Genomic DNA, 23531 nt, shown 5'->3' on the forward strand with positions numbered 1-23531 from the left:
TCTCGGATGTACTCCATGCTCTGCATTGTGTTTGCATCGAGAGGTTTTCTGCCGGAAACACAAACGTGGTTACAAAGTCTTTCTCTATAACGGCTAAATCATATTTGAGTTACGTAGTTTCTTTGAACCCCACAGAATCCAAGTATGATGTTGAGCTTACCCGGCAAGAGCAACCCTCGTAAGGTTATTACTGTTCGCGAGTGAGACCAGCTGGCTGTTGCAACAACGAAAACACAGTACCCCTCTGGATATATATATATATATGAACTCATCATATGCCGTGTCTTTTGTCCCATCAACGCACTTACTGCTACAGTTCGCACTACGAAACCGAGTAAGCAGACCCAATCGGTCTGTCTATAATATCACACTGAAAAATATTATGGCTTTCTATCTTCCACAAGGTCAAGGCATCTTGCCATACTGGCTGCTCTTCGTGAGTTATTCTTCCCGTCTTTAATCTCAACACTATAATCCAAAAACCTTCCAAAACAGACCAACAATTCTACTACCCTATCCACTCCCCCAACTAACACCCACAGAACGCCATCATCAGTTTCTACAACTCCGCCCAATGTTTTCTTTCCCTCTCGGCCACCCAAACCCTTTTTTTCGGTCCACATTCCACCATCACCTCTTCCACTTCCACCTCCTCTAAAACCTCCTCTCCATCTCCCCATCAAGCAAGTGCCCTCTTTGCCCGTACCTTCGGCTGCTACACTCTTGTGAGCGGTATGCTCCGTTTGATAACCGCTTATAATCTTTCCTCTCCTGAACTATATTTCCTTACCCTATGGGCTTATATGGTAATAGCAGGCTTTTGGGGATTGGAATGGTTGTATTTCGGGACTGTGGCTTTTGGGCCTGCGTTATGCGCGAGTATTGTTATAGATGGGGGAGGGGTGATTATGATGTTGTGGGGATGGGGTAAATATTAGGGTCTGAGGTTTTGGGAGTCGGGAATGTGATGTGAACTGCGAGTAAACGGAAGAAAGCTTAGTTTTGTGATTTGTGATTATATGTGTTGATTTTTTGAGAAAAGGAACGGTATACTGGTGCAAAAGATGCCTCTTGTGTTTATAATCAGATGAATCTACAAGTTGAGCGCTAGTATACACTGCATTTCAGTCCCCCTAAGAAATTGTACAGATGATCTTCCCCTTACTGGTGTTCTTCTCCATTTCCTTATGGGCCTCAACCACCTTTTCCCACGGGAAAACCTTATCCACAAAAATCTTGAACGTACCATCCTCAAATTTAGGAAGGTATTCTTCCAACTTATCTCTCAATTTACCCTGATAATCCACATCTCTACTCCTCAACGTACTTCCTTCAAATCTAACTCTCTTAAAAATAAATGCACCCATATCAACACCACTTGGTAATTTCGTCCCACTCATTACTCCCAAAAGCACCACTCTTGCATCTTTTGCTGCTACATCTAGATCTCCCTGGAAATAGTTCGCTCCTACAAAATCAACAATAATATCAACACCCTTGCCATCTGTAGCAGCGGTAATCTCCTTCGCCCAATCTTGTGTTTTGTAGTTGAAGCCTGCTGTTGCTCCTAATGTGTTAACGCAGAAATCGATCTTTTCTTGTGACCCAGCTGTCACATAGATAGCTGATGCACCGGAGTTCTTGGCGAGTTGAATACCGGCGATGGAGACGGATGATGCGCCTGCGTGCCAGAGAATGGATTTTCCTTGGGAAAATTCGCCGACGAGATACATAGCTTGAGTAGCTGTGATCCATGTCTATTTTGATTGTGTTAACTCAATCAACTCAATCAACTCATAAACTATTTCTATAAAAAAATGGTCTAAATGATGGATAGTCTCATACCTCAGGAATACCAGCCGCCTCTTCCCAACTCAAATGATCCGGCTTCTTTAGAAGCATATGCGTGTTCACAGCGAGGTACTCCGCATATGCACCTCCATACGCCAAACCAAAAACCTCATCTCCGACATTAAATCCCTCCTTAATATCTGTGCCTAAACTTTCAATCGTACCAGAAAATTCCACACCAAGAGTTTTGGGAGCTTGTGGTGGAACAGGATAGAGGCCTTCACGTTGGAGAAGATCCATACGGTTAAGACCGAAAGCTTTGACTTTGACGATAGCTTCGCCCGATTGAGCGGTAGGCTTGGGAGTCAAATCATTTATGAAAAGAGCATCGGCATGCCCTTTGCCATCTTTGATATCTGGGGAGTTATGTTAGCTAATGTTGCTTTCATAGGTGCGTGAAAGCGTTTAGCTGATGGAAACGGCAAGAATGAGAGCTTGGGTTTCTAGTGCATCAAATCGAAAAGCTATATACCAACTGCTCGCATAGTTTCAGGCATTATGGTATCTATTTTATTGCAGAAAATGACTAGGGATGTATTCTAAGATGGGAACAATTTTATCTTAGAAGAAGATCATTGCCAAGGGGCATTTTGATCTTTATATTGTGCTGTGGTGGGGCCGCCCTATGACGATAGCGGGGTATCTAAAATTCCTGCTTACAAAACATGTTAAAATAGTGACGACGGGTACCCGAAATTCGGTATTTGTACCAGGTGATTATTAAGTCCGATTTCGCGTACCCCCTTTTTTTCTTAGGTAGCGAAAGACTCTGGAAGTACAAGCTTTCTGTTGTCAGTGTCAATCACAAGGATTATGTATATGACTCGCTGATATCTAACATTCAACAGCAGAAGATAGCTCATCTATGCATCCCTTGGTCGTTTCGAGAATACGTCATCGCACAGTACACTCATATATCAATACATCTATAAGCTTCACACATCATATCCTCTATACCGGGCCTCAAAGTCGAACATCATTCAAACGTCAAGTAAAGTGCAACTCCTGTTCTGATTCCCAGTACACCCAAATTATTTTACAATTCCCTCCAAAATTACCTCAAACAGACCGGCCGATGAGTCGAGATGGCCGCTCTTCTTCGACTAATTTGATGTATTGAAACATTTGGATGAAGCGAGCGCCTCTTAGTATGCTTGTTTATTCACATTGGGTTTGAGACATCAAAATATCTCATGCCATGATATCCAAGCAAAAGAATTAGTATTCAGGGAGAATAGCAAGTAGCAATAGAATCTGACTTCGGATGGAGAACATGAGAGCGTAATATGGGATGGTCAGTATGTATGATATGTATAATTGAGTTGTCATGGAATGCTCGAAAGTGGCAGCGCTGCCATTGTCTACCTTGGGAAGAACGGGATGTTTTTATATTGGGTTCACGCGGATTAAGGATCACTAAAAGGTATGAATGAAAATGTATTTAGTTTTAAAAGAGAGTGTGTTATTATGAAATGACTAACTTACCTTTAATCGCTCTCGCCTCTCCCACTAGAGAGATAGAATTTATAGAAAAAACGGCCTGCAAGATTTAATCGTTCGGTAAACGAGTACCAGACTGTGACTTGGCACACTTGAGCTCCGTCGTCACACATTCGGCGCTTGTGAGACAGAACTTCCTCACGAGCGGTGCACCTCTCAAACTTACGTTTTCGATTAGGTTGGAAAGTGACTTCGATGTTCATGCGTTTAAATCGAGTGGCAAGCTCGTTGACCTCGTGGGCCTGCTGGTCTTGCATTGTTGCTTCTATATAGTTTGACATATTGATGCAGGGGTTGTTGTTATGAAGGTTTGAATCTTGTGATTTACATGAGGAAAGAAAAGAGATATCAAGGAGGGATGGAGTTTTATACTTGAAATTTGTATCATGTTTACAGCGAGTTTGAGGGTGAAAACAATGCATTGATTATGTGTGCTAAAGTATTCTTTGTTGTGTGATAAAGAACCCTTCAGAAGTCTGGGATTGTTCCCTATCTTCTTTGTCGTATCTATCTTCGTTAAGAGTATCCTTCAACATTGAATTTCTCTGTCTTCGATCTTCCCTCGTTCAAGGAAACCAACGAAAGAATCGTCTCATTGAGTTGAATTGAACGTTCTGAATCAGGTCCATGGAAGGTATCCAAGCATGCAAAAGCTGATCACATCTCCATTACAACTACAATGACCTGAATTGGCTACTTCCCGGCCGTTGAGTTTTCCTTTGCAAATGAAGGCAAAGAGTCCATAACTGTAGCCACGGCCCACTTAAGAGTCGTGGTCATATCAATGTCCAAACCTCCATCCTGGCATTTCAGACCTAGCTCACTAATCACATCTTCTTTTAATTTCCCCTCAACATCATCACCTTCGAACATCCATTTGTGATCCTCAACGTAATTTGGCCAGACAATCTTATCAACGTATCCTGGTGGATCTTCCCAGAATCCTTCGAGAGTTACATAGCCACTACGAGCTTCCCTTCGACCTTTTGCCTTTTCATAACTAACACGGAGGAAAAGTTTCAGATCGATCTGGGATTGAAGTTCGGCCAAGGATTTGGAATAGAGAAGAAACCCATCAAAAATGCAAAGACGCATGGGAGAATCTGTGTCTGATAAGATTCCATATCCTGGCTGCCCAGGTTCTGTCCATGTCTTGACTTTAGATTTTAATGCTTCGATATCTTCATCTGACACGGGACATTCTCCAATAGAATTTTTGTCTTCTTTGGAATCGAGATTAGGCTATGAAGAGTGAGGACTCGTTCTGCAAGATTCGCAACTAGCAAAACACAGTTGAAAGATAATGACTGACAGGAAATGTGCCTTCTTTGCGTATATGCTCAAGAGACTTGACCATTTCTGGTATATCCAAAGCTTCTGCGCAATCCCAATCTACTAGATCATGCTTCTTAGGGAGTCTAGTTATCATTAGTAGGGGGTACATTGAAAAGTACTTCGCAAATCAGACACTACGTCGCAAAACAGGATACATATCAAAAGCAATACAGGCAAAAATCCAAACTCACTCTTCTTCAGGTCTATAGAAGTCATCTTCGTGAAGAACGAAAGTATGTGGAAAGATATCACGGAGAAGTCGACTAAGTGTTGTCTTACCACTAGATGAACACCCACTGATCCCAAGTACTACAGCTCTCTTGGAATCTCTCATGGTAAGAAATTCACGGTTCCTATGTCCAAGACGGACTATCATCAACTGTCGCTGTCGATTTTGAGGGTGCTTCTCGATGTGAGGCCGTTGAAGGAGGGGTTTGAACACTGGGTAATCATAGTCAGCACCGTTTATTTTGTCTCGACGCTGTGACCAATTCGATAACGAATCTTTCCGATCTCACATCATATTTTGGTGGATCAATGTCTTGACTGCCTCTTCAGAAGTGATCTGAGATTGGGAAATATTCCCTCAAAAGCTGTATGTAACAGTGATATAAATGCATATGAAAGTGCCGAATTATGGGCCTGAGTACATTACCGTCCATTGCCAATAAATTATATCTTCAAATTTTACTCTTATTCGTGCGCATCTTCAATTACAAGACAATCCGAACTTATGCCAGTCCGCTCAATCCCCAAACACCCATGCACACGCCAATCGGAAGCTTGTGGGTAGTTTCTGGGGCAGCTGTTCTCGAGACGAAAGTATTTGCTTGGCCTCGCCTGTTTCTTCAAGCAACCTTGCTGTCAGATTCATTTAATTGAATTGATATTCCCTCTTTTACCCAAACATCCTTTTTCCCAATTGTCAACTTTCAAGATGCTTTCTACCTTCAGATTAGCCAGCAGGCAAGCCATTACCCGTGGTGTTGCTTCCAGAAGTAGCATTGCCATCAGACAAGCTTCCACATGGGCAGATGTTCCTCAAGGTCCTCCAGTACGTATTTCTAGTCAATGGCACTACTTTAGACACTTCAGGCTAATTTAATACAGGATGTAAGTTATTGGCTATTCTAATTCGATAGAGAAGTAGTTTTCTAATTGTGCCATCGTTTGTGACAGGCCATTTTAGGTATGAGTCAATAATGGGATCATTTCTTTGATATGAAAATCTAACAAAAATACAGGTATTACCGAGGCCTTCAAGGCAGATAGTTTCAAGGAGAAGATCAACCTAGGTTCGCAACTCCGCACTGCTTTCAGCATAATTCCACTAACTTTTCTCTAGGTGTTGGCGCATACAGAGATGACGCAGGCCAACCTTACGTCCTCCCATCCGTCCGAACCGCAGAAGATAAGGTCGTACAAGCAAAGCTCAACAAAGAATATGCGGGTATTACTGGTGTTCCAGATTTCACCAAGGCAGCTGCTGTTCTTGCATACGGCGAGGGATCGAGTGCCCTTGATCGTTTAGTCATTACACAATCCATCTCCGGAACTGGAGCTCTCCGAATTGGAGGTGCTTTCCTCCAACGATTCTACCCTGGCGCAAAGAAGATCTACATCCCAACTCCATCGTGGGCAAACCACGCTGCAGTATTCAAGGATTCGGGTCTCGAGGTTGAGAAATATAGATACTATAACAAGGACACAATCGGCCTCGATTTCGAGGGCATGATTGCAGACATCAAGGCTGCACCAAAGGGAAGCGCTTTCTTGCTCCACGCATGTGCGCACAACCCCACTGGTGTTGACCCAACTGTCGAGCAATGGAAGGAGATCAGCGATGCTGTCAAGGCTGGTGGACACTATGCTTTCTTCGACATGGCCTACCAAGGATTCGCCTCCGGTGATACCGACAAGGACGCTTTCCCCATTCGTCACTTCATTGAGCAAGGCCACAACCCATGTCTTGCCCAGTCTTTCGCTAAGAACATGGGATTGTACGGTGAGCGTGTTGGTGCATTCTCCATTGTCTGCGCCGATGCCGCGGAGAAGAAGCGTGTTGATTCACAAATCAAGATTCTTGTCCGCCCTCTTTACTCCAACCCTCCCGTTCACGGTGCCCGTATTGCTTCCGCCATTCTCAACGACAAGGCTTTGAACAAGCAATGGCTTGCTGAGGTCAAGGGAATGGCTGATCGTATTATCACCATGAGAGCTTTGTTAAAGAAGGAACTCGAGAACTTGGGCTCAAAGCACGACTGGTCTCACATCACTAGCCAAATTGGCATGTTCGCATACACTGGTTTAACCCCTGAGCAAATGGATAAACTGGCTACTGAAGTAAGTTTTGTTCTGGACCGATTTAGTAGAAATGGCGCTAATCATAAACTTAGCACTCCGTATATGCTACCAAGGATGGTAGAATTTCTGTTGCAGGTATCACTACAGCAAACGTCAAGAGATTGGCTGCTGCTATCCATGCTGTCAAGCCATAGATCGGTTATATAATTTTAATCCCAAAATTCAATATAGCACGGTGTGGTAAAAAATATCCTTGAGATTCCAGAGCTCAGTCCAGAAGAATAGATAGATACAACATATACCATTGAAAGAAATAAAAATTCTTCCCTCCATCAATTGCTCCATCTGTTTGAATTGTTATCGAATGTAATCAATTTAATCACAATATTCCCAGGCATTACACCCCCAATAGAAATATCGTATCTTTCAGCTCTCTCAATACAACACCCACTCTCATCTGATTTATTTAAGCCCTAAATTCATCACATCTTTCCGTCTGATCATCAAAATCGTAAAATCATAAATCGTCCTATCCTTCTCTTTCTCTGTCATTGATCCACGCAATTAACTTCCCCTCAACCTCTCCACATCCCTTTTCACCTCCTGTAGCTCCTCCTTGAGTTCCCCATATACCCTCGCAATCTCCCTCATCTGCCTTTCCTTCCTCTCGTCCTCCCTACCCACCCCATATCCCCACAAATCCCTCTCTTTCAATTTCCCCCTCTCCTTCAACCTCTCCCTGCCCCCACGCAATTCTCGCATATAATTTTGTAAAGCCTCAGTTGTCCGTTCGTCGTATATGATTTTCTCTCCGTGTACATACTTGAGTTGTAATTCGTGGGAAATAGTCTGGGATTGGAGGGAGAGGAGAGAGATTTTGGAAATGGTATGTCTTGTAATTGGACCATGTTTTGAACGCTCGAGGAGTTGAATTATAAGGGCTGTGGCGCGGTGGTATAGGGTTAGAAGCTGCCTGGTAGTGTTGGTTAGGGTTGTGCGGGCGAGAGCCAGAGAATGGGATTGCGTGAGGAGAGTGGATTGCAGAGTTAAGACGCTGGGGAGGAGATTGGGGATTTGGCGGTGCAAGAAAGAAGCGTTTGTTGTTGGGGAAAGAATTCGCGAAAGGGAGAGGGCGGTGCTGAGGAGGTTGGTGCTGAGGAGGGCACTCAGTTGCGCAAGGTGGGTTGGGAGGGAATGGTATGTCGGTGTGGATTCTAAGAGGGTAATATCGCGTTTGGAGAGGGAGCTTGAGGGGAGAGAGAGCTTTGCCGTGAGGAGAATAACCAGCTCGATGAGGTCATCTGGTAATTCGGCAGCCTTTCTTGGGGGCGCGGGTTGAGAAGTTCGGGTTCGAGGTTTGGCGGGAATGGGAGGCGGAGGTGAGAGATCCAGGGACGACAGAGAAGATATTAGGATCTGCGATTTTGCGGCTTCTATTCTGGCAGCTTTTAGTGCCTAGGTGTGTATATTAGTAATTGTAGAAGATTGTAGAGCGGGGGGAGCTACCCCAGAGACTGCATCCCGCTCTTTCTGAGCTGGATGATTCTTAGTAGAACCATTAGGATTTAAAATATCGGTCGAGAGCTTTTTGTACAAATCTGCAAACTTAGGGTTTACCTGTAGAATGGACTGTTCGACGGGAGGTAACATGTCGCCGTTGATGTTAGAATTGGTGGTCGAGTTGTACCAGATTTGCCAACACTACACTCCAAAAGTTTTGTAGCAAGTCTAGCCAAAATCAAAATTCCCAAACTTGGCAAAATCAAAGACTTTGTCGCAGATTTCGAACCAGGGAGATTTCAGGACTCCGAAATCAAATGTCTTGAGGAACCTGGAAGAATATTTGTCGAAATCTCCGAGGGTGCGTTTTTGGCAGTCTTCAGTTTATTTTGACAAGGATGATGGGAGTTGTGCATTTCTGACGAGGCTAATGTGGATCTAATCGGGTTAGATCATCATGCTATTACCTTGCTCTTGCCAGACTTTGTAGTTCTGTCATATTTGACATCAGACGAATTTGAACTCACCAGCATTACTCATATAAAGACAAACAAAATCCTATCTGGACCTTATTAGGTATACACTTTTACTCCCAATTCAATGCCCAACACAGTCTACCTGCTATCTTCCATTCTCAATTGGGCAGATTCAAACTCTGTTAAACTTTTCTTTGCTCCTCCTGTTTGCCAACTTGAACCCAAATTTGATCTCAAATTACCCCAATTCGATCCAAGCTTTATTGTTTAACCAGCTGTCAATCCCCTGAAATTCGGTACATCGGAGGTTATCAATAAGGAATGATTCTTTCTGGCCAAACTTCTTCAGGCCTCAAGAAATTCTTTCTCCCTTGCTCGACCTTGCGTCCGAGCTTCGTGGTATGGTGTATGAAGCAATCGTCGGCGTTCAGAGCGGCAAGCGTCTAGCTCTTTCCATTCAATGGGATATCCCTTTTTTGAAAGACCACTGCGCGGAGAGAACTATTGTGCCCAGGGAAGACTAAGAGTTCTGGTTGAAGTCTTTCAATTTTACTTCAACTTGCAAACAAATCAGACATGAAGTTCAGAGATTATTCCAAAGACAGAACGAGCTTGGATTCGAAGGCCTCAACCATTCAATACGATGTGGACCAGGATAAATTAAAGTCACTTTCACACGAGGGTATCATGCCGGCCGGCAGTCATTCGCCGGGAAATGATAATTATGCTGACTTAAATTGTGATGAAGCTCTTATTTGAAATGGACTTGGCTTCGATCTCAGGAGTATCACAGAGAATCATCCAGTCGGTTTCGTCGGAATAAATTTCCGAATCGATGGTAATATCTCTGAAGATGTCATGATTATGCAGACTCACGGGCCGCCATGAGCAAGACATCAAAGACGTTGGTACTTGCGAAGCAGAAACTTGTTGAGGCCAGCGGTTAATGAAGCATGTGGTATTGATGCGATGCAGAAGATGACTGTTCATAGTTGTTGGAAAGTTACAGAACAAATTGGGATTTCCGGATGGTGCTATAGAACTACCACAAGCAGTTCTGAAGTTCTGACAGGGTCCCTACTTTGCGCTATTGAAAACCTTAAACCGGTTGGAATATCCATGGACATTGAGGTTAGATCTACCGACTGGGATAATCTCATAGTCATGTGAGTTTCAATGCTTTGGAAGTTTGTACCCTGTAGTCCATGGATACTTCTCTGTATGGCAGCATTGTAATATTGCCTAAAAAGCTAGTTAGGTAATCTTCTAGGAAGTTGCTCCCTTAAGACACTAGCTTTCTAACATCAGCATATATCAAAATCTAAAACTGTGTCTACCAACTCAAAAGAACCGCTTGGTGTGAGTCAAGCTGGGCAATGTTTTACTTATTGAAATCTCAACTCTTTATCACAGCAGGGTCTCGCCACCAGAATATTCCCTCCAAACATGATTGAATGAGTATTTGTTACATTTCCCCTTTGTGCTTCATCAACTAACTTGCTACAGAGAAGAGTTGGTTTGGAGGAAGTTTTCCCGTCATACTGTTTCACTCATCGTGACTCAACAAATCAGGGACACAATCAATTAGTATTTTTTATCCTATGAGTTGTTACAATATTTCTCTCTATCGCTAGGACATATAAAATGCACACATTTGTTCCAGTAGATAGTACATATATTACATTAGGTATATTTCTATGCTACTCTCTAGATTTCTCTTACTTAATATTGAATTGCCAGTTACTCACGAGGAAATTTGTTGAATGCTCACACCCTGTGAATAGAATCTTCATTAGCACTTCAAAACAGGAAATACGAAAGGATTAAAGTCAGAACTTCATGGACGAAGCGAATGTCTCATTCATTTGTATGGAGTTGTTTTTGACGACGCCTCCAAATTACCAACAATTGCACACATGATTCGAATCATCATCTCCAGATTGAGATAACAGGTTCTTGGAGGTTCAGCCGCACAGCGGATCTAAGGAAATGCCACGACGAATATGAGTTTTCGCCGAACATGTGGGGGACTGTTAGACGCCACATCTCACCAGTTTCCATAAGACAGTAAAATCTGCACACAGTGAACCGATATTTACGTGCGTAGAAGCGGCCGCCGTAAGTTGTTATCTTGACTTCATTGCTTATTTTAACGACAATCATAATATTTTCGGGGAGTTTAGGGCAGCGAATTCAGAAGGAATAAGGTGCTAGTGTAAGCCTCCTCAAACCTCTTTTCTACACAAGCCTTAAATATATAAGGTTATTTCTCAGCAAAGATGGGCTGCTGAACTTGCGAGTTCGGACTTTTAAAAGATCTGAATCCTTCCGATCATCAATCTCCACAAAATACTTATTTAGGTTAGTGCTTCTAGATTGATTGGCCTGTTCGTAAACCACATCCTCAAAGCCACATAATGCTTGGGGTTGGATTTCAAAACGGCGGTGATGTTGCTGGGATTGGGGTGATCTTTTGCAGTTGATGGATGTCTGTGCTGTACGAGTACGTGAATAATGTGGATCTTGTAAGCATAGCTTGGGATGGACTACAAATACACTTTTTGAAGTAGAGTTTGTTCATTTTATTTTTTGTATATGTATTGATGCTCGCATAGTCTTTAGATAGGGTTCCTCGTATGTTTTTGGGTTTTGGTTCTTTGATTTATCTGTACTTGTTTAAGATTTTCCTGTGACTCGTATTCTTTCCCTAGTTGTACATACCAACATCTAGCGAAAATGAGCTTCAATACCAAAGTCCCCCAAGGACTATTAGGTAGCGAGATCAAGAGAAAAATGGTTGCCTCTCCAGATCTAGATGAGAAGCCATCTATAGCATAGTAAGTCTCCTATTTCTCCTGATTAAAAGATCTAAACTAACATACACAAAGTAAATCCCCAGACTTCGACCCAACCCAAGCACCAGCGTATCTGATGGATCCATATTCCAAAGAAATAGATTCCCAGGACACCATGTCAATCAATCAAACACTCACCCCTACCCCCTCGTTTCCCATCACCAAACTCGTCATTCCCACCAAAACAGATTCCTTAGCCTCCGGCTTTCCTTTTCATCAACGTCTCTACGATTACCGTGTTTCTCATGATGAATGGCATCTCTTCACCCATGAAATTGTCAGAGCAGCTAGTCTCACTATTCAGGAAGATTGGGTAGCATGGACCGCCGGTATTTCCACTGGTGTATTGAGTACCGGACTGCTCGTCTTCGGTGGTCCTTTTGCAGGGTATTATACCGGAAGATCGGTTCACAGAAAGAAAGTAGTTGAAAAAGTCAGGGATGGATTAATGCATGAAGGGAGTTTGAGAGCCACGCTACATAAATGGAATGATCAGTCGTTCAGAGGTAGGGGTTTTCAGGCGTGGTTGGAACTACCCTCTGCTAAAGGCGAGATCAATGGAGAGAATGAGGGGGAAGAGACGAACAAAAAGTCTAGTAAGAAGGAGAAGGAGTTGAAGAAGAAGGAACAGAGAAGGTTCAAGATAATTATTATCCCTAATGATTCGCCGATGGGTATGTTGATGAGTAGCCAACAGTCGACTTGGAGTTTGGGGGATGTGGAGTCGATTCAAAGGAGTGGGATTGCGGAGGCGCCTGATACTGAACAAAGACAGCCAGCGGTCGCGGAACTTCCATCATAATGGGTGAATCTCATGAGGTGCTTTGCTAATTTCTGGTGTTTGGGGGGTCGAAGGCGTCTTAATGTCCTATATTCACTTTTGTTGTGGTGCAAGCAAGCCGGAAAAGCAGAATTCCTCATAATGGGTGAATTTTACGAGATGCATTGCTCATTTTTAGCTTTGAGGAGTCAGTGGCGTAGTAAATTGGTTCGGTATTTACTGTAATTGTGGTACAGCAAGCAATTTCATATTCGGTTTTCAAATCATCAACTCACCCCGCAATTCATCTACATCAACCGTTAGCGCTCCTTCCCCCCAATCAACTTCTTTCCTTCTTGGGAACTTGATTCACTCCCTCGACTTTTTATCCTTATATACAGTCGTTACGTAACGACTCTGCATTCGAAAGTATTTCCTCTCCTCTACAACAATTTCCATGCAGCAACTCCCAAGCTCCTCAACTTTGATAGCATCTTACTCTCGGATTCAAACTTCGAGTTCTCAGCACCTATCTCCAACCATACCACATGCGACATTATGGCCTCCAAGAAGGATACACTCTATCCCAAAATCTCTGGTAAGCCCAAAAATTTACTCGTAGAATTCTCAAAATACCAGAGAACCTTAAAGACTCGACGTGCTGGGAGTATTTCTGTCACCGGAACAGTAAAACTTCATGGAACTCATGGAGATATTCGCATCACAGCAGACGACACTATTTACATACAGACTCGAAATTTGGATGTTCTTACACCGGCTCTCGACAGCTTGAAATTCCTTGATTTCATTCAGCCAGCTCGAGTGGAAATCATCGCCTTGAAAAGGCAGTTCCATGCTCTTTTCCAAAAGCTGAACCCTAAAGCCAAGATCAACGATGAACATCCTCTCATCATCGCTGGCGAGTGGATCGGCCCCAGGATCCAGAAAGACATCGCAGTCAGTGCACTGCCAGAGCGATATTTCGTCATCATTTCTGTTTCCATCAACAACGAATGGCAGCCAGATGAACCATATTCAGACATTGAAAACGAGTCTGTTAACATTGTAAATATTTCTCGGGGAGGATTTTACCACGAAACCATCGAATTGAGGAACCCGGAACCAGCATTCGCAAAGATGCAAGCTCTGGCCGATGAAGTGGAGAAAGAGTGTCCATTTGCGAAGACTTTTGGCCTCATTGGCCTTGGTGAGGGCATTGTCTGGAAACCTGCTGCACCTCTTTGCCATGATGCAAAATATTGGCTCAAGTTAAAGGGTCCAATTTCCATGGGAATCGTAGAGGCTGGACCGGCAGCTCGCATGCCACAGCGAAGCCAATTTATCGCTCCTGTCTTCGCGGCTCCAACTCCCTCTCCTGCTGCAGCGAAGAGATCTATACCGAATCGAAACATAGGCAACGCGACATCGCAACGAAATGTCGTTGGTACATCGATATTCTCAACGTCATTTTCCTCAGTTACAGCGAGCAGAGCTTCCAGCAAGCCACCAGGCAACCCACTTTTTTTAGAAGGTTCGTGTCCGAATTTTTTTCCATCGCTGCCAGCTCCGCCTTCTGTTGCCGCGAGCCATACATTTAATCAGACATTGGACACCACAACGCCACCGGAAGCTTCCGGGTTGGAGGGTTCTCCAATGGCATCTACATATATACCACTGAGGATTAAGGAGACTGTAGGCGAAAGTCCGGGGGATTCCAGACTTGATGAAACTGGTGCTTCATCGCCTTCGTTGCCAAGACAGGTCAGCGACGTGTCGTCAGAAATTCAAGGTTCTAGGCCAGGGTCATTGATGGCTGGAAAGACTGAGGAGAGGGAATTGCAAAGTCCGGGAACAGTCGGAAATGTTACACGCATGCCAACAGCATCGAGGAATGTTACTTCCATTTCGCCAGAAAAAGCAAGACTTCTCAAGACTCTCAAATCGGCACGGGTGACACCTGAAATGTTCAGACAGGCCAGATCGGAGATCATGAGCCTTTTCCAGATGAGCAGCCCTGCGAAGTTGCCAACCGTGCCCGAGAGAGAATTCGAGCATTCGCCGGAGGTCTCAAAGTCTGGTGAGAGTGTGTTCCCTTCTTCATCTGTCTCCAAAGAAATCGCATATGAATCATTAGACGATGAGGATCAGGAAAAAGGCGGATGGCCTATGCCATCATTCATCAGGAAAGCTCGCAGAAAACAGGCCAAGAATGCTGGTATCGTTCCTTTGATCGGAGTCACCGACGAGATTAAGGCCATCGAAACAAAGCATGCGCAGCTAGATCTAGTGTCATTGAAGGTCGAAGATGGTAATGAAGGGCCCTCTGAAATCACCAAACCGGCTTGCGCACCACTGGTTCTCAAGGAGATTGAGGGGCCAGAAGTAATAGCGGCCAGAGACTTCGCAAACGAAGTAATTTGGGAGAGAAGATTAGAGCAAGGATGGCAATATCTCATCGAGAAGGGAGAACGTACCGAGAGACAGAACGCAGAAAAGTTTTTAAACTGGTTGTGGGAAGACATGGCCGTAGAGGAGGAAGCAGAGATCGAAGAGCTCGAAATCAATGTGGTTCTTCTGAAGAAAGAGATTTTTAGAATCGGCAGAGATTGGTTCTTCGAGCATTTGGCTTTCGAGGAGCAGAATGAGAACTGGAGTGTTGGAGCAGCGCGTTGAATATTAAGGAACTTTAAATTGTAACATAATACCGGGTGGAACTTATTTATGAGCTTGATATAGAAATTTACATTCTTGCATACCCATATTCGACTTTCTGATGCTCTTGATATCTTTTGGAGTAATTGTGCATGCGTGACCACTGTTACAATGTTGTCAGAATGTAAAAAGACAATTGGCATCAATCCTCAGGCTCGAGGGCGTCTCTGTAGACGACTGTCTCCCAGAGAGACACTGGTCCATTGGATTGATTCGGCACTAGCCGTTGCTTAATAGTATGCCGATCATAGGTACAGCAGGTATATATTCAAATGTCAACACCATCCCGAACGATCTGCGTCGAATTCCTGCCATCAATTTGGTATACTGCTGGGTTTCACGATACTACCACTGATAGTATGGACCCTCATTGAGCCGTTTATCTGCCATGCAATCCAATCGATCGAAGCCAAGTAACAAATTCTGTTCCCATTGAAATGTGGTGGGTGTACACGTGACTTTGAGTTCCTAAAAAAGTTTTGTTGCACATCTTAAAAAAAAGTTGCAAATTTGCGAAGTTCATCGTTGATTTTAGCTCTAAAACTTGTAGAAAATACATCGACCGGGAATAATAACACCTCAGGAAATTATTTCCGAAGTCCTGATCTCCGTGTTGTGAGGATAATTGGTCTGTGCTCAATATCAATTCTCCTCTTCCCCACGAACTGTTTTCATCAGATCATTCTCAACTCTGAGACCTTCACTTGATATATGATATGCTCGATTACTGTTATTCGATGTCGAGGTTTGTATGAGGATTGATGTTACAAGCGTAATCAATATGGCGTTGATTCTACCGTGAAATATTACTCGACGTCCTCCACGACGAACGCGTTGCTACGACTATGGCACCAAACATATGAAGTTCGCAGCTAGCAAGTTCTTCGGCGTGAAATACAAACACGATATAAACATGGTCGAAAATCTTGAGGAACTCAAAGAATAACACTCGATTTCTTTATACTTGTGGTAATTAGTGTCTACCCATGTATTGTTCCTTTCTCCACTCAATAATGACTTCTTTTTCCTTTCTTTATTCCTAGCTTGGACCACAAACGGTCTTCTTTCAAGACTTGTTCGTGAACTTTGGTAAACTCGTCCTTGAAAGAAGTCAATCTAATACAGTTTCAAGCGGGAATTGGACCTTTTTCTTCAAGCATCTCGTATGTACGATTCACAATAAGACATTTGTGCCAAATTCCTTCCAAGATGGCTGGTCTTGAAAATCAATACGAGGTTATCTCGACCACCGAGTATTTAGGCACCACAGTTGAGGTTCTTGAAGGAGATATGTTGAAATATCCGGTCGAGGTGATTGTCAATGCTGCGAATGTTGGGCTGAAGAGGGGAGGCGGTATTGATGGAGCGATTCATGCCGCAGCTGGTCCAGAACTTCAAACTGAAATGGACAAGCTATTTCCACATCCAGGACAAGTGGGCAACGCTTATGGAACGACTCATTCTTGGAATATCGGATCTTGCGATTATATTATCCATGCTATTGGTCCGAACTGGAATGTAGCAAACCAGCGAGACGGAACACTCTTGTTGACCGCTTTTCGGAAAAGTCTAGACCTTGCGATGGAAAACAAGCTGAGATGCATTGCATTTCCAGGAATTTCGATGGGAATTTTTGCAATGCCAAAAGATTTAGCCGGGTTAATGATAATGACCGCCATTAGAACATGGATCACAGAGCACCAGGGAGAAATGGATCGCATTAGTATATTGCTACTTGGGTATTCGCGAGACGAGATAGTAGAGACGCAGTTGCACGAAATCACTCGATATATGCCAGATACGGGTTCTAATCTGGATAAAAAAGTACCCGCAGCTTTCAGAAAAGAGCCTCCTGCTACTACAGCACCAGCACTTCTTCCAATCACAACGACCGGTAGGCCTCTACCTAATCCGAAAATTCCCAGCCCCTTCTCTGAAGATTCAGGTCAAGTTGAGACTCCAGATCCTATAACTGACCAATCACGTTCACCAACACCTCCTCCAGCTACGACAACGAGTGAATTTCCTATTGTCACTACATCTGGTGAAGCTCCTCCATTATCACCATCTGGATCTCCTCCACCTGGACCTCGTCCGCCTGGAGACCCAGCTGTACCTCCCCCAAGACCTGAAGGCGCGCGTGCTGAAACTCCAAGCGATTCCGAAGATGAACCACCCAACTATCTCCTCAAATTTTACCAACCAATGTCACACATGTGGATGGGAAGAGATCGTTATTACGCGCTGTTAGAAGCAGGAATCGACCCCGAAACCTTCCACGAAGGAATGATCATTCCTGATCCCGAAGAAGATCCCAATGTAGATCCTCTCATTGGCGAAGAAAGAGATTTCTGGAAGGAATATAACGCTGAGAGACTTCGTCGTGGAAGAGAAATTAGTGAAGCTTTAGGATTACCACTGACGGCTGCAGAAAAGGCGGATGAGATTGCCGTGGACTTGAAAATCGCTAAGGAGAAAAGTGTATCTGACACACAAGAACTTATGAGAACAAAAACTGCAGTTCGCGATGAAATAATTCTAAAAGAGGGAACAACTAACTGTACTGCTCTTACAGAAAGAGGATTCCCATGTCTTTTTCGTGGCTATACTGCGGTATGGCGCACGCATAATGTCCCGGATCGGTGTACTTTACATCAGGATCTGGAAAATTTTCCGCGAGCCAGAAGGGAGAGTCAAAGTGAGGGAGGAGGGTCTTGATGTGTTAGGGCTACTGAGGGTTTAGTTAGAGGAGAGGTTCTCATTCATAGCTTGGATTTGACCATTTGTTTGGATAGACGAATAGTCATATTGGTTTCATATCAGTTCTTGTGTCGTTTCCTTTCTTATCTTCCTCAACTCCCGTAGGAGAAGATGAATTGTAATTCTAAGATTCAAGTTAGACAGTGTTTCTGCGAGGCCAAAATCACAAATCTCTGCAACAATAATCAGTATCATGCGAGTGCGGAGATCATCTAGATTCCTTAGGATGCAAACCATGAGACATCGAGTGATGCAGAATGGCAAGTAACATGAAAATCTTTTCTCATTACCTGTCTAGTAAGGCCAACTTCTTACTTGAAAGACGATCACATGAAATTCCCAAGGACTATTCCCTTCGAGTGTTGTGTGTGTAATTTCCTGTACTAAAACTACTATGTAAACTCACATCAATTGTGAGCATTAGCAGACACACAATATGAAATCAAGAAATTTCAATAAAAACCACTCAATCTAAGTCTATTTACATCAAATCCCTTCTATCTACATTTTCCAACTAATTACCAAATCCCCCAACCCAAACTATCCATCACACAAACCCACATCCGCATACCTACAGAATGTCACTCACCCTCTCTCACAGAACCATCTCCCCATCCCCATCCCACTCTCACCCTAACTCAAACCAAACTAAACTAAACTAAATCTCGTACATGCAGGTACAACGTACGAATAAAGCTGCATGTACCCCCTGCTCTGCCTGCTCTGTACTAATCCCAATCCCCCTCGCTTAAACTTCCTCGCACAAAACCTTGAAACTCCACTCCACAATCACCCCAAAAAACCCCACTCTACCAAAACCCACAAACTCTTCACAATTCAAAATCAAACTCTTCCAAATTCCAATTCCAAAAAGATCCCCCCGACGGATTAAAGTACTGCATCCGCGGACCCTTCTCCATTTTCCTGCACACATGCACCGTTACATACACTACGGTATCCACATGTCATTCATTTATTTTACTTTCTAGATCTAGATCGCTCATGCGGGTTTAGTTTGACGCTATGAGTCTACGACATTCGGTCTTCATCTCGAGACCTATTGGTTGATTCTTTTTGTGTCCGCTTGGGATGCTCGGTGCAAGCATGCGCCTGTGTGTTCGTATTTGTATTTGTATGTATGATATATGTATATGTTATATGTTATATAAGTACGTATTATGAATCATAAGTGGGAGAGGAAGAAAAAATATCTCCGGCGTAGTACCGTTGATTCGGGAGAGAAGTTTTGAGGGCATGGATATCGAGAAAGTTCTTTGGGTTCGGGATACACGGAATGTTTTCATAGTTTATACGAGCACTATCTTCTGTATCGCATTATGTATTCTCTTCCAACCTTTCCTCTAACGTATTACATCTATCTCCTTTCCGCCCCAAACTTCGTAACCATCCATCTCCTAAAATTTAAACAATATCTAGAAACAGATACAGGAGAAAAATCTCTTCCTCCCCAACAAGGACACAAAATTCGAAGACAATATCCACTAACCACCTCTATCTACACTGACCGCACCACTCCACTCCACTCCACTCCACTCCATACAACAACAACATCAAGCTGCTCCAGAGCTAACCCCCCTCTCCACAATTTCCCTGAACAACAAACTCGTTCATGAATCATGGAGAAAGCCGTCCCATCCATTTCATTACACAGGCTAAATACCTCACTCCCCACTCCCTACCCCCCCTTTTCCAGAACCCAGCCCCTACCGAAAAATTTTCTCTCCAACATCTCCTCTCCCCTAAAGCCCTAGCTAGTTATACTCAAAAGCGCACCAGCCCACTAGCTAACTGACCAATCAACACACCTCCAAAAACTCAAAGATTTCTCCCCTTTCTACAACATCACGTAAAACGTAAGCGAAGCATGTGATTGACATCGTCTGATCTAGCATTCTATGTAGTACAAAACTTCATGAATGACATGACCTATGACACAATAGTATCGAAATAACATGACATGATACGAAAGGGCAACCTGATGCAAGTGAGACTTCTGTGTTGTCTTCACGTGAATATACACTCTATACGGACAGCAGAATACTTGGAAAAGAGGACATTGAATCAACATCTTTCATTCAATTGTATTATACTAACCTACCTCCATCGCGTTGAATGTCACAGTCTGCAACTGTGACATCCAACATCCCCTGGATACACTGGTACAAAAGCACACATACCAACAACTCCCTTGACTTCAATCCAACAAAATCCACCAACTAAACCCCACCAAACCTATCAGAACATGCACCAATTCTTATCCCCAATTCCATTGTTTCTTCTCAAACCATTGAATCTATCCACACATTCGGCCATTGCGGACTCCCAATATCTCCGCACTTCTTTAAAATTCTAAAGTATTAGGCCGTCAAAGTAGGACCATTGACGCATTTGTCCCATTAATTGCATAATCACATCTCGCAGTCTAACACGTGCCTCCCATACTAAACACCCAAATGCCAAACGAATCAACCACCAAATTGCGCCCGCTAGAGACAGAGTAAAGCAAAAAGTACAAGAGACACATAGAAAAAACTAAAATTGAGAGACAAATGACTTGCAAAGCAATGGTACTGGTATGTACGATACCTTGAGGATGTAAGCCAGTTTATCTCTGCAACGTTGAGCGCTCGCCATCCTGGATAGTTTCTACCGGCGGGTCTTCAGTAGTTTGTTAGCTAGAGATCGTAATGAGAGGCTTAGTTCCCAATTACCATAATCAAGAGCACAATACTCCCAATCAACAAAAGAGCAGTTACAATAAGCACAACTCCTCGGTGCACCCAGCCAAGCTTTTCATTGCGACATGCCATGCAAATTAATCCACCGGTAGCCAGAGCAAATCCTAACAAGGCACCCGTGAGTGCACCCAAGTCAACCTCCGTCCTTAATTTATGTCGACCTGTTGCAAGGAGAAGCGTGGATGCAGCTTCAGATAGTATGGAAAAGAAAAAGCAAGCAATCATTGTAAATAACAAAGTTTGTTCTTGGAATCGACTCAGTCGCTGATCCGCCACGCTGGGAAAAGTTGCATAATGAGCAACATATCCGTTCGGGAAATCCGCCGAGGAGGCATACGCTTCATCTTCGACATCGGTTATCGAACCATTGGCTGTTCCGCTTGGACTTCGTTGAAAGTACCCTCTATCTCGATTTCCCAATAACGGCTCACGTTCACGATCTTTTGTTGAACCAGGAGGCATAAACCAACCCCTGACTTTTCCCATTCCTTGTTTTGTTCGTCGAATCGCACTTGCTACAACTTCTGCGCCAGGGAATGTCAATTCTGCATTAGGATCCGTATATATATAGTATGGCTCGTCCTGATCGACATCACTCCCGTTGTCGTATTCGTTCCAATATGTTTGTCGAGGCGGCGATCGCTGCAATGTTTGTGATTGGGCACGGCCGAGACTGTCTCTCCTCGAACCCATACTAGGAGTAGACGGCCCGCTCGTCATTGGCGTAGAAGCTCGGATAAGCGTAATGAGATCGTTATATTGAGAATGTGAGGAACTAAAATCTTGTCTTGTGAAGCTTTTTGGATTCCCCAGTACCTCAACTTCGAATCGTTCCTTGAGTGTTCGAGATCCGGTCCATTTCTAACGACATCAAATAAGTTTTTGCATTATCGAGTTTACACGTAATCGTCCATACCGTATATTTCTTCAATAATTTGTAGAATGCGACACGCTGGGCTTCAACAAATCGATCCAATCTCGCAAGATCATCCCCGCAACTCTCAATCTGCATGTTGTACTTGGAAAACTTGTTCATCCTCTTCCTCGTCATCTGCCCATTGGAGCTTTCTGCACATCTTGCAAGTAGTCGCAGGACGATAGTTGATAGATATTCTGTTGTTTAATCATTATTAGTATGTATTAACCGGTATACAGTCTCAAATTGACCCTCTACATACGAAGTCTGCGACCAATCTCTTCACTCTTGCTCTTAACAAACAGTTCGACCCGATCGTGTTGGTTTGATAACTCTGTAAAGAATTCATTCTCGAATGCGACCAAAGAAGTATCGACATGGCCCGGAATAGTGATCGATTTTCCCGAATCTCTTGTGGTATTATGCTTTATCGAATTCTTCAATTCATCATAATCAAGGTTGTCTAATCGCAGAGCGAGAAAGCCGTGTCAGTACAGATCTGTGTCATGATTTTCGCTATCACACCAATAAAACGAGAATGTTTCACACTCACATGGCGCCCATTGTGGCACAGAGTCCGACTGGAATTGCTGACCGTACTTCATTCCCACAATGTAATCGTCTTGGAAAGCTGCTCAAGCAATTGTTTCCCTTTTATAAGGTAATGGATTAGAGGTGTTTAGGATTCCTTTGTTCCTGACCAACTTTCATGTGCGGGTAACAGCGATCCTGGTGGAGAAAGTTGGAAATTTAATACGCAATAATATCCGCGATTGCAAAAGAAAGGTACAAAGTACAATTAATGTTCAGGAGAGTGGGGATACGAGGATCCAGACCAAGCTGTGCAAAAAATCCGCTTTGAAACCTGATGCGTCGGTAATCTATAGGAAAGACACCCGAGACGGATAAAAAGTCGAGAAATGATAAGCTTTATGAGGTTGACAGTGCCAAGAGTCCCGGGAAAAGCTGATTGCAGCAAATGAAGCAAGCAGCGCAGCAACAAGGTCAAGCAAGTCCTGCTTCACGAGAGATATATATGGTGGAAGTTGTATGAAAGCAGGCGGGTGAGAGTAGTTGGAGCTGATAGTTGTTTCTTTCAATAGCATTGAGACATTGATCATTTAGAATGAGCTTGAGATACGGATCAGACGATATCTTTCTTCTAGTGTTAGCTGCTACCAATACGGGTAGGGCAGCAAAGATGGCAAAGATAGCAGCGATAAACTAGAGTTTGAGGGCAATGGGTGACTGTTTCTGATGTGAAATACTGTAATCCTGTAGAATACGAATCTTTCAAGGAAAACTGGACTTAACATCAAAAACTTGACTTTGGAGGAAATCATCAACCGGACATCCGCGGAGTCTTTTCTCCTGCTCCTGCTCCATGAGGTCCCCTTCTTGTCTTTCCGTTATCCTTTCCTTCCCCTTCCTTACTTCTCTACAAGAGGCTGGCTCGGTGGATGTCTGATGTCTCCATATCAGCGATAGCATGCATATGCACATGGAAGGTCTACGGAGCATGTACTCTATGTACCCACAGGGTTGGTTTCAATTCTGTTCCTTGATTGGTGCGCAGATATCCAACGAATTAAACTCCAAGATGCAGCGGTAGTTATTATCTCCCACTGTACGCCCCGTATCGTGATACGTACACTGTACAGCTGCACCGAACGAAGGGTTCAATGATATCCAATGCCGTGTTACTTCCCAGGTAGGTATCAATAGTGGTAATTGAAATGAAGTACTACCGAAAAGAAATATTCCTTGCAAGTGAAGAAGAAAAGTCTGTTTATTATTTTGATT

General features: G+C 43.6%; 9 protein-coding genes across 9 annotated transcripts; 5 read left to right on the forward strand and 4 right to left on the reverse strand.

Annotated features, from left to right (window-relative positions):
• Positions 1 to 60: 60 nt before the first annotated feature.
• EAF01_005705 (uncharacterized protein) lies at positions 61 to 2458 on the reverse strand. The gene is made up of 4 exons (XM_038913959.1): positions 2324 to 2458; positions 1846 to 2207; positions 537 to 1757; positions 61 to 432 (listed from the first exon to the last, which is right to left on the reverse strand). The coding sequence occupies exons 1-3, from the start codon at positions 2346 to 2348 to the stop codon at positions 1134 to 1136; spliced, it is 1011 nt and encodes a 336-aa protein (XP_038770408.1). The 5' UTR covers positions 2349 to 2458; the 3' UTR covers positions 61 to 432; positions 537 to 1133.
• Positions 2459 to 4044: 1586 nt separating this feature from the next.
• EAF01_005706 (uncharacterized protein) lies at positions 4045 to 5020 on the reverse strand (the record flags this gene model as incomplete). Its single annotated transcript, XM_038913960.1, has 3 exons — positions 4045 to 4593; positions 4664 to 4769; positions 4878 to 5020. The coding sequence occupies 3 exons, from the start codon at positions 5018 to 5020 to the stop codon at positions 4045 to 4047; spliced, it is 798 nt and encodes a 265-aa protein (XP_038770409.1).
• A 603-nt stretch (positions 5021 to 5623) lies between these two features.
• EAF01_005707 (uncharacterized protein) lies at positions 5624 to 7184 on the forward strand (the record flags this gene model as incomplete). The annotated part of the gene is made up of 5 exons (XM_038913961.1): positions 5624 to 5740; positions 5866 to 5875; positions 5931 to 5981; positions 6032 to 7029; positions 7083 to 7184. 5 exons carry the CDS (start codon positions 5624 to 5626, stop codon positions 7182 to 7184), a joined length of 1278 nt encoding a protein of 425 aa, XP_038770410.1.
• A 370-nt stretch (positions 7185 to 7554) lies between these two features.
• On the reverse strand, positions 7555 to 8640 carry EAF01_005708 (uncharacterized protein; the record flags this gene model as incomplete). Its single annotated transcript, XM_038913962.1, has 2 exons — positions 7555 to 8445; positions 8497 to 8640. 2 exons carry the CDS (start codon positions 8638 to 8640, stop codon positions 7555 to 7557), a joined length of 1035 nt encoding a protein of 344 aa, XP_038770411.1.
• Positions 8641 to 9542: 902 nt separating this feature from the next.
• EAF01_005709 (uncharacterized protein) lies at positions 9543 to 9725 on the forward strand (the record flags this gene model as incomplete). The annotated part of the gene is made up of 1 exon (XM_038913963.1): positions 9543 to 9725. One exon carries the CDS (start codon positions 9543 to 9545, stop codon positions 9723 to 9725), a length of 183 nt encoding a protein of 60 aa, XP_038770412.1.
• Positions 9726 to 11702: 1977 nt separating this feature from the next.
• Positions 11703 to 12623, forward strand: EAF01_005710 (uncharacterized protein; the record flags this gene model as incomplete). The annotated part of the gene is made up of 2 exons (XM_038913964.1): positions 11703 to 11803; positions 11855 to 12623. The coding sequence occupies 2 exons, from the start codon at positions 11703 to 11705 to the stop codon at positions 12621 to 12623; spliced, it is 870 nt and encodes a 289-aa protein (XP_038770413.1).
• Positions 12624 to 13139: 516 nt separating this feature from the next.
• On the forward strand, positions 13140 to 15254 carry EAF01_005711 (uncharacterized protein; the record flags this gene model as incomplete). The annotated part of the gene is made up of 1 exon (XM_038913965.1): positions 13140 to 15254. One exon carries the CDS (start codon positions 13140 to 13142, stop codon positions 15252 to 15254), a length of 2115 nt encoding a protein of 704 aa, XP_038770414.1.
• Positions 15255 to 16502: 1248 nt separating this feature from the next.
• On the forward strand, positions 16503 to 18011 carry EAF01_005712 (uncharacterized protein; the record flags this gene model as incomplete). The annotated part of the gene is made up of 1 exon (XM_038913966.1): positions 16503 to 18011. One exon carries the CDS (start codon positions 16503 to 16505, stop codon positions 18009 to 18011), a length of 1509 nt encoding a protein of 502 aa, XP_038770415.1.
• Positions 18012 to 20131: 2120 nt separating this feature from the next.
• Positions 20132 to 23126, reverse strand: EAF01_005713 (uncharacterized protein). The gene is made up of 4 exons (XM_038913967.1): positions 22282 to 23126; positions 21991 to 22191; positions 21729 to 21925; positions 20132 to 21673 (listed from the first exon to the last, which is right to left on the reverse strand). The coding sequence occupies exons 1-4, from the start codon at positions 22331 to 22333 to the stop codon at positions 20771 to 20773; spliced, it is 1353 nt and encodes a 450-aa protein (XP_038770416.1). The 5' UTR covers positions 22334 to 23126; the 3' UTR covers positions 20132 to 20770.
• Positions 23127 to 23531: the final 405 nt, after the last annotated feature.

This window comes from Botrytis porri, assembly GCF_014898465.1.
Source record: "Botrytis porri strain MUCL 3234 chromosome Unknown BPOR_007, whole genome shotgun sequence".
Lineage (NCBI taxonomy): Eukaryota > Fungi > Ascomycota > Leotiomycetes > Helotiales > Sclerotiniaceae > Botrytis > Botrytis porri.

Coding starts and splice junctions, on each gene's coding strand:
- EAF01_005705 (XM_038913959.1), bottom strand. CDS start 2,348: ATGCCTGAAACTATGCGAGCAGTTG. Junction 2,208..2,323: donor TGAAACTATGCGAGCAGTTG/GTATATAGCTTT, acceptor ATAACTCCCCAG/ATATCAAAGATGGCAAAGGG. Junction 1,758..1,845: donor AGGCGGCTGGTATTCCTGAG/GTATGAGACTAT, acceptor CAATCAAAATAG/ACATGGATCACAGCTACTCA.
- EAF01_005713 (XM_038913967.1), bottom strand. CDS start 22,333: ATGAAGTACGGTCAGCAATTCCAGTCGGACTCTGTGCCACAATGGGCG. Junction 21,926..21,990: donor AGAGATTGGTCGCAGACTTC/GTATGTAGAGGG, acceptor ATTAAACAACAG/AATATCTATCAACTATCGTC. Junction 21,674..21,728: donor AATTATTGAAGAAATATACG/GTATGGACGATT, acceptor TGATGTCGTTAG/AAATGGACCGGATCTCGAAC.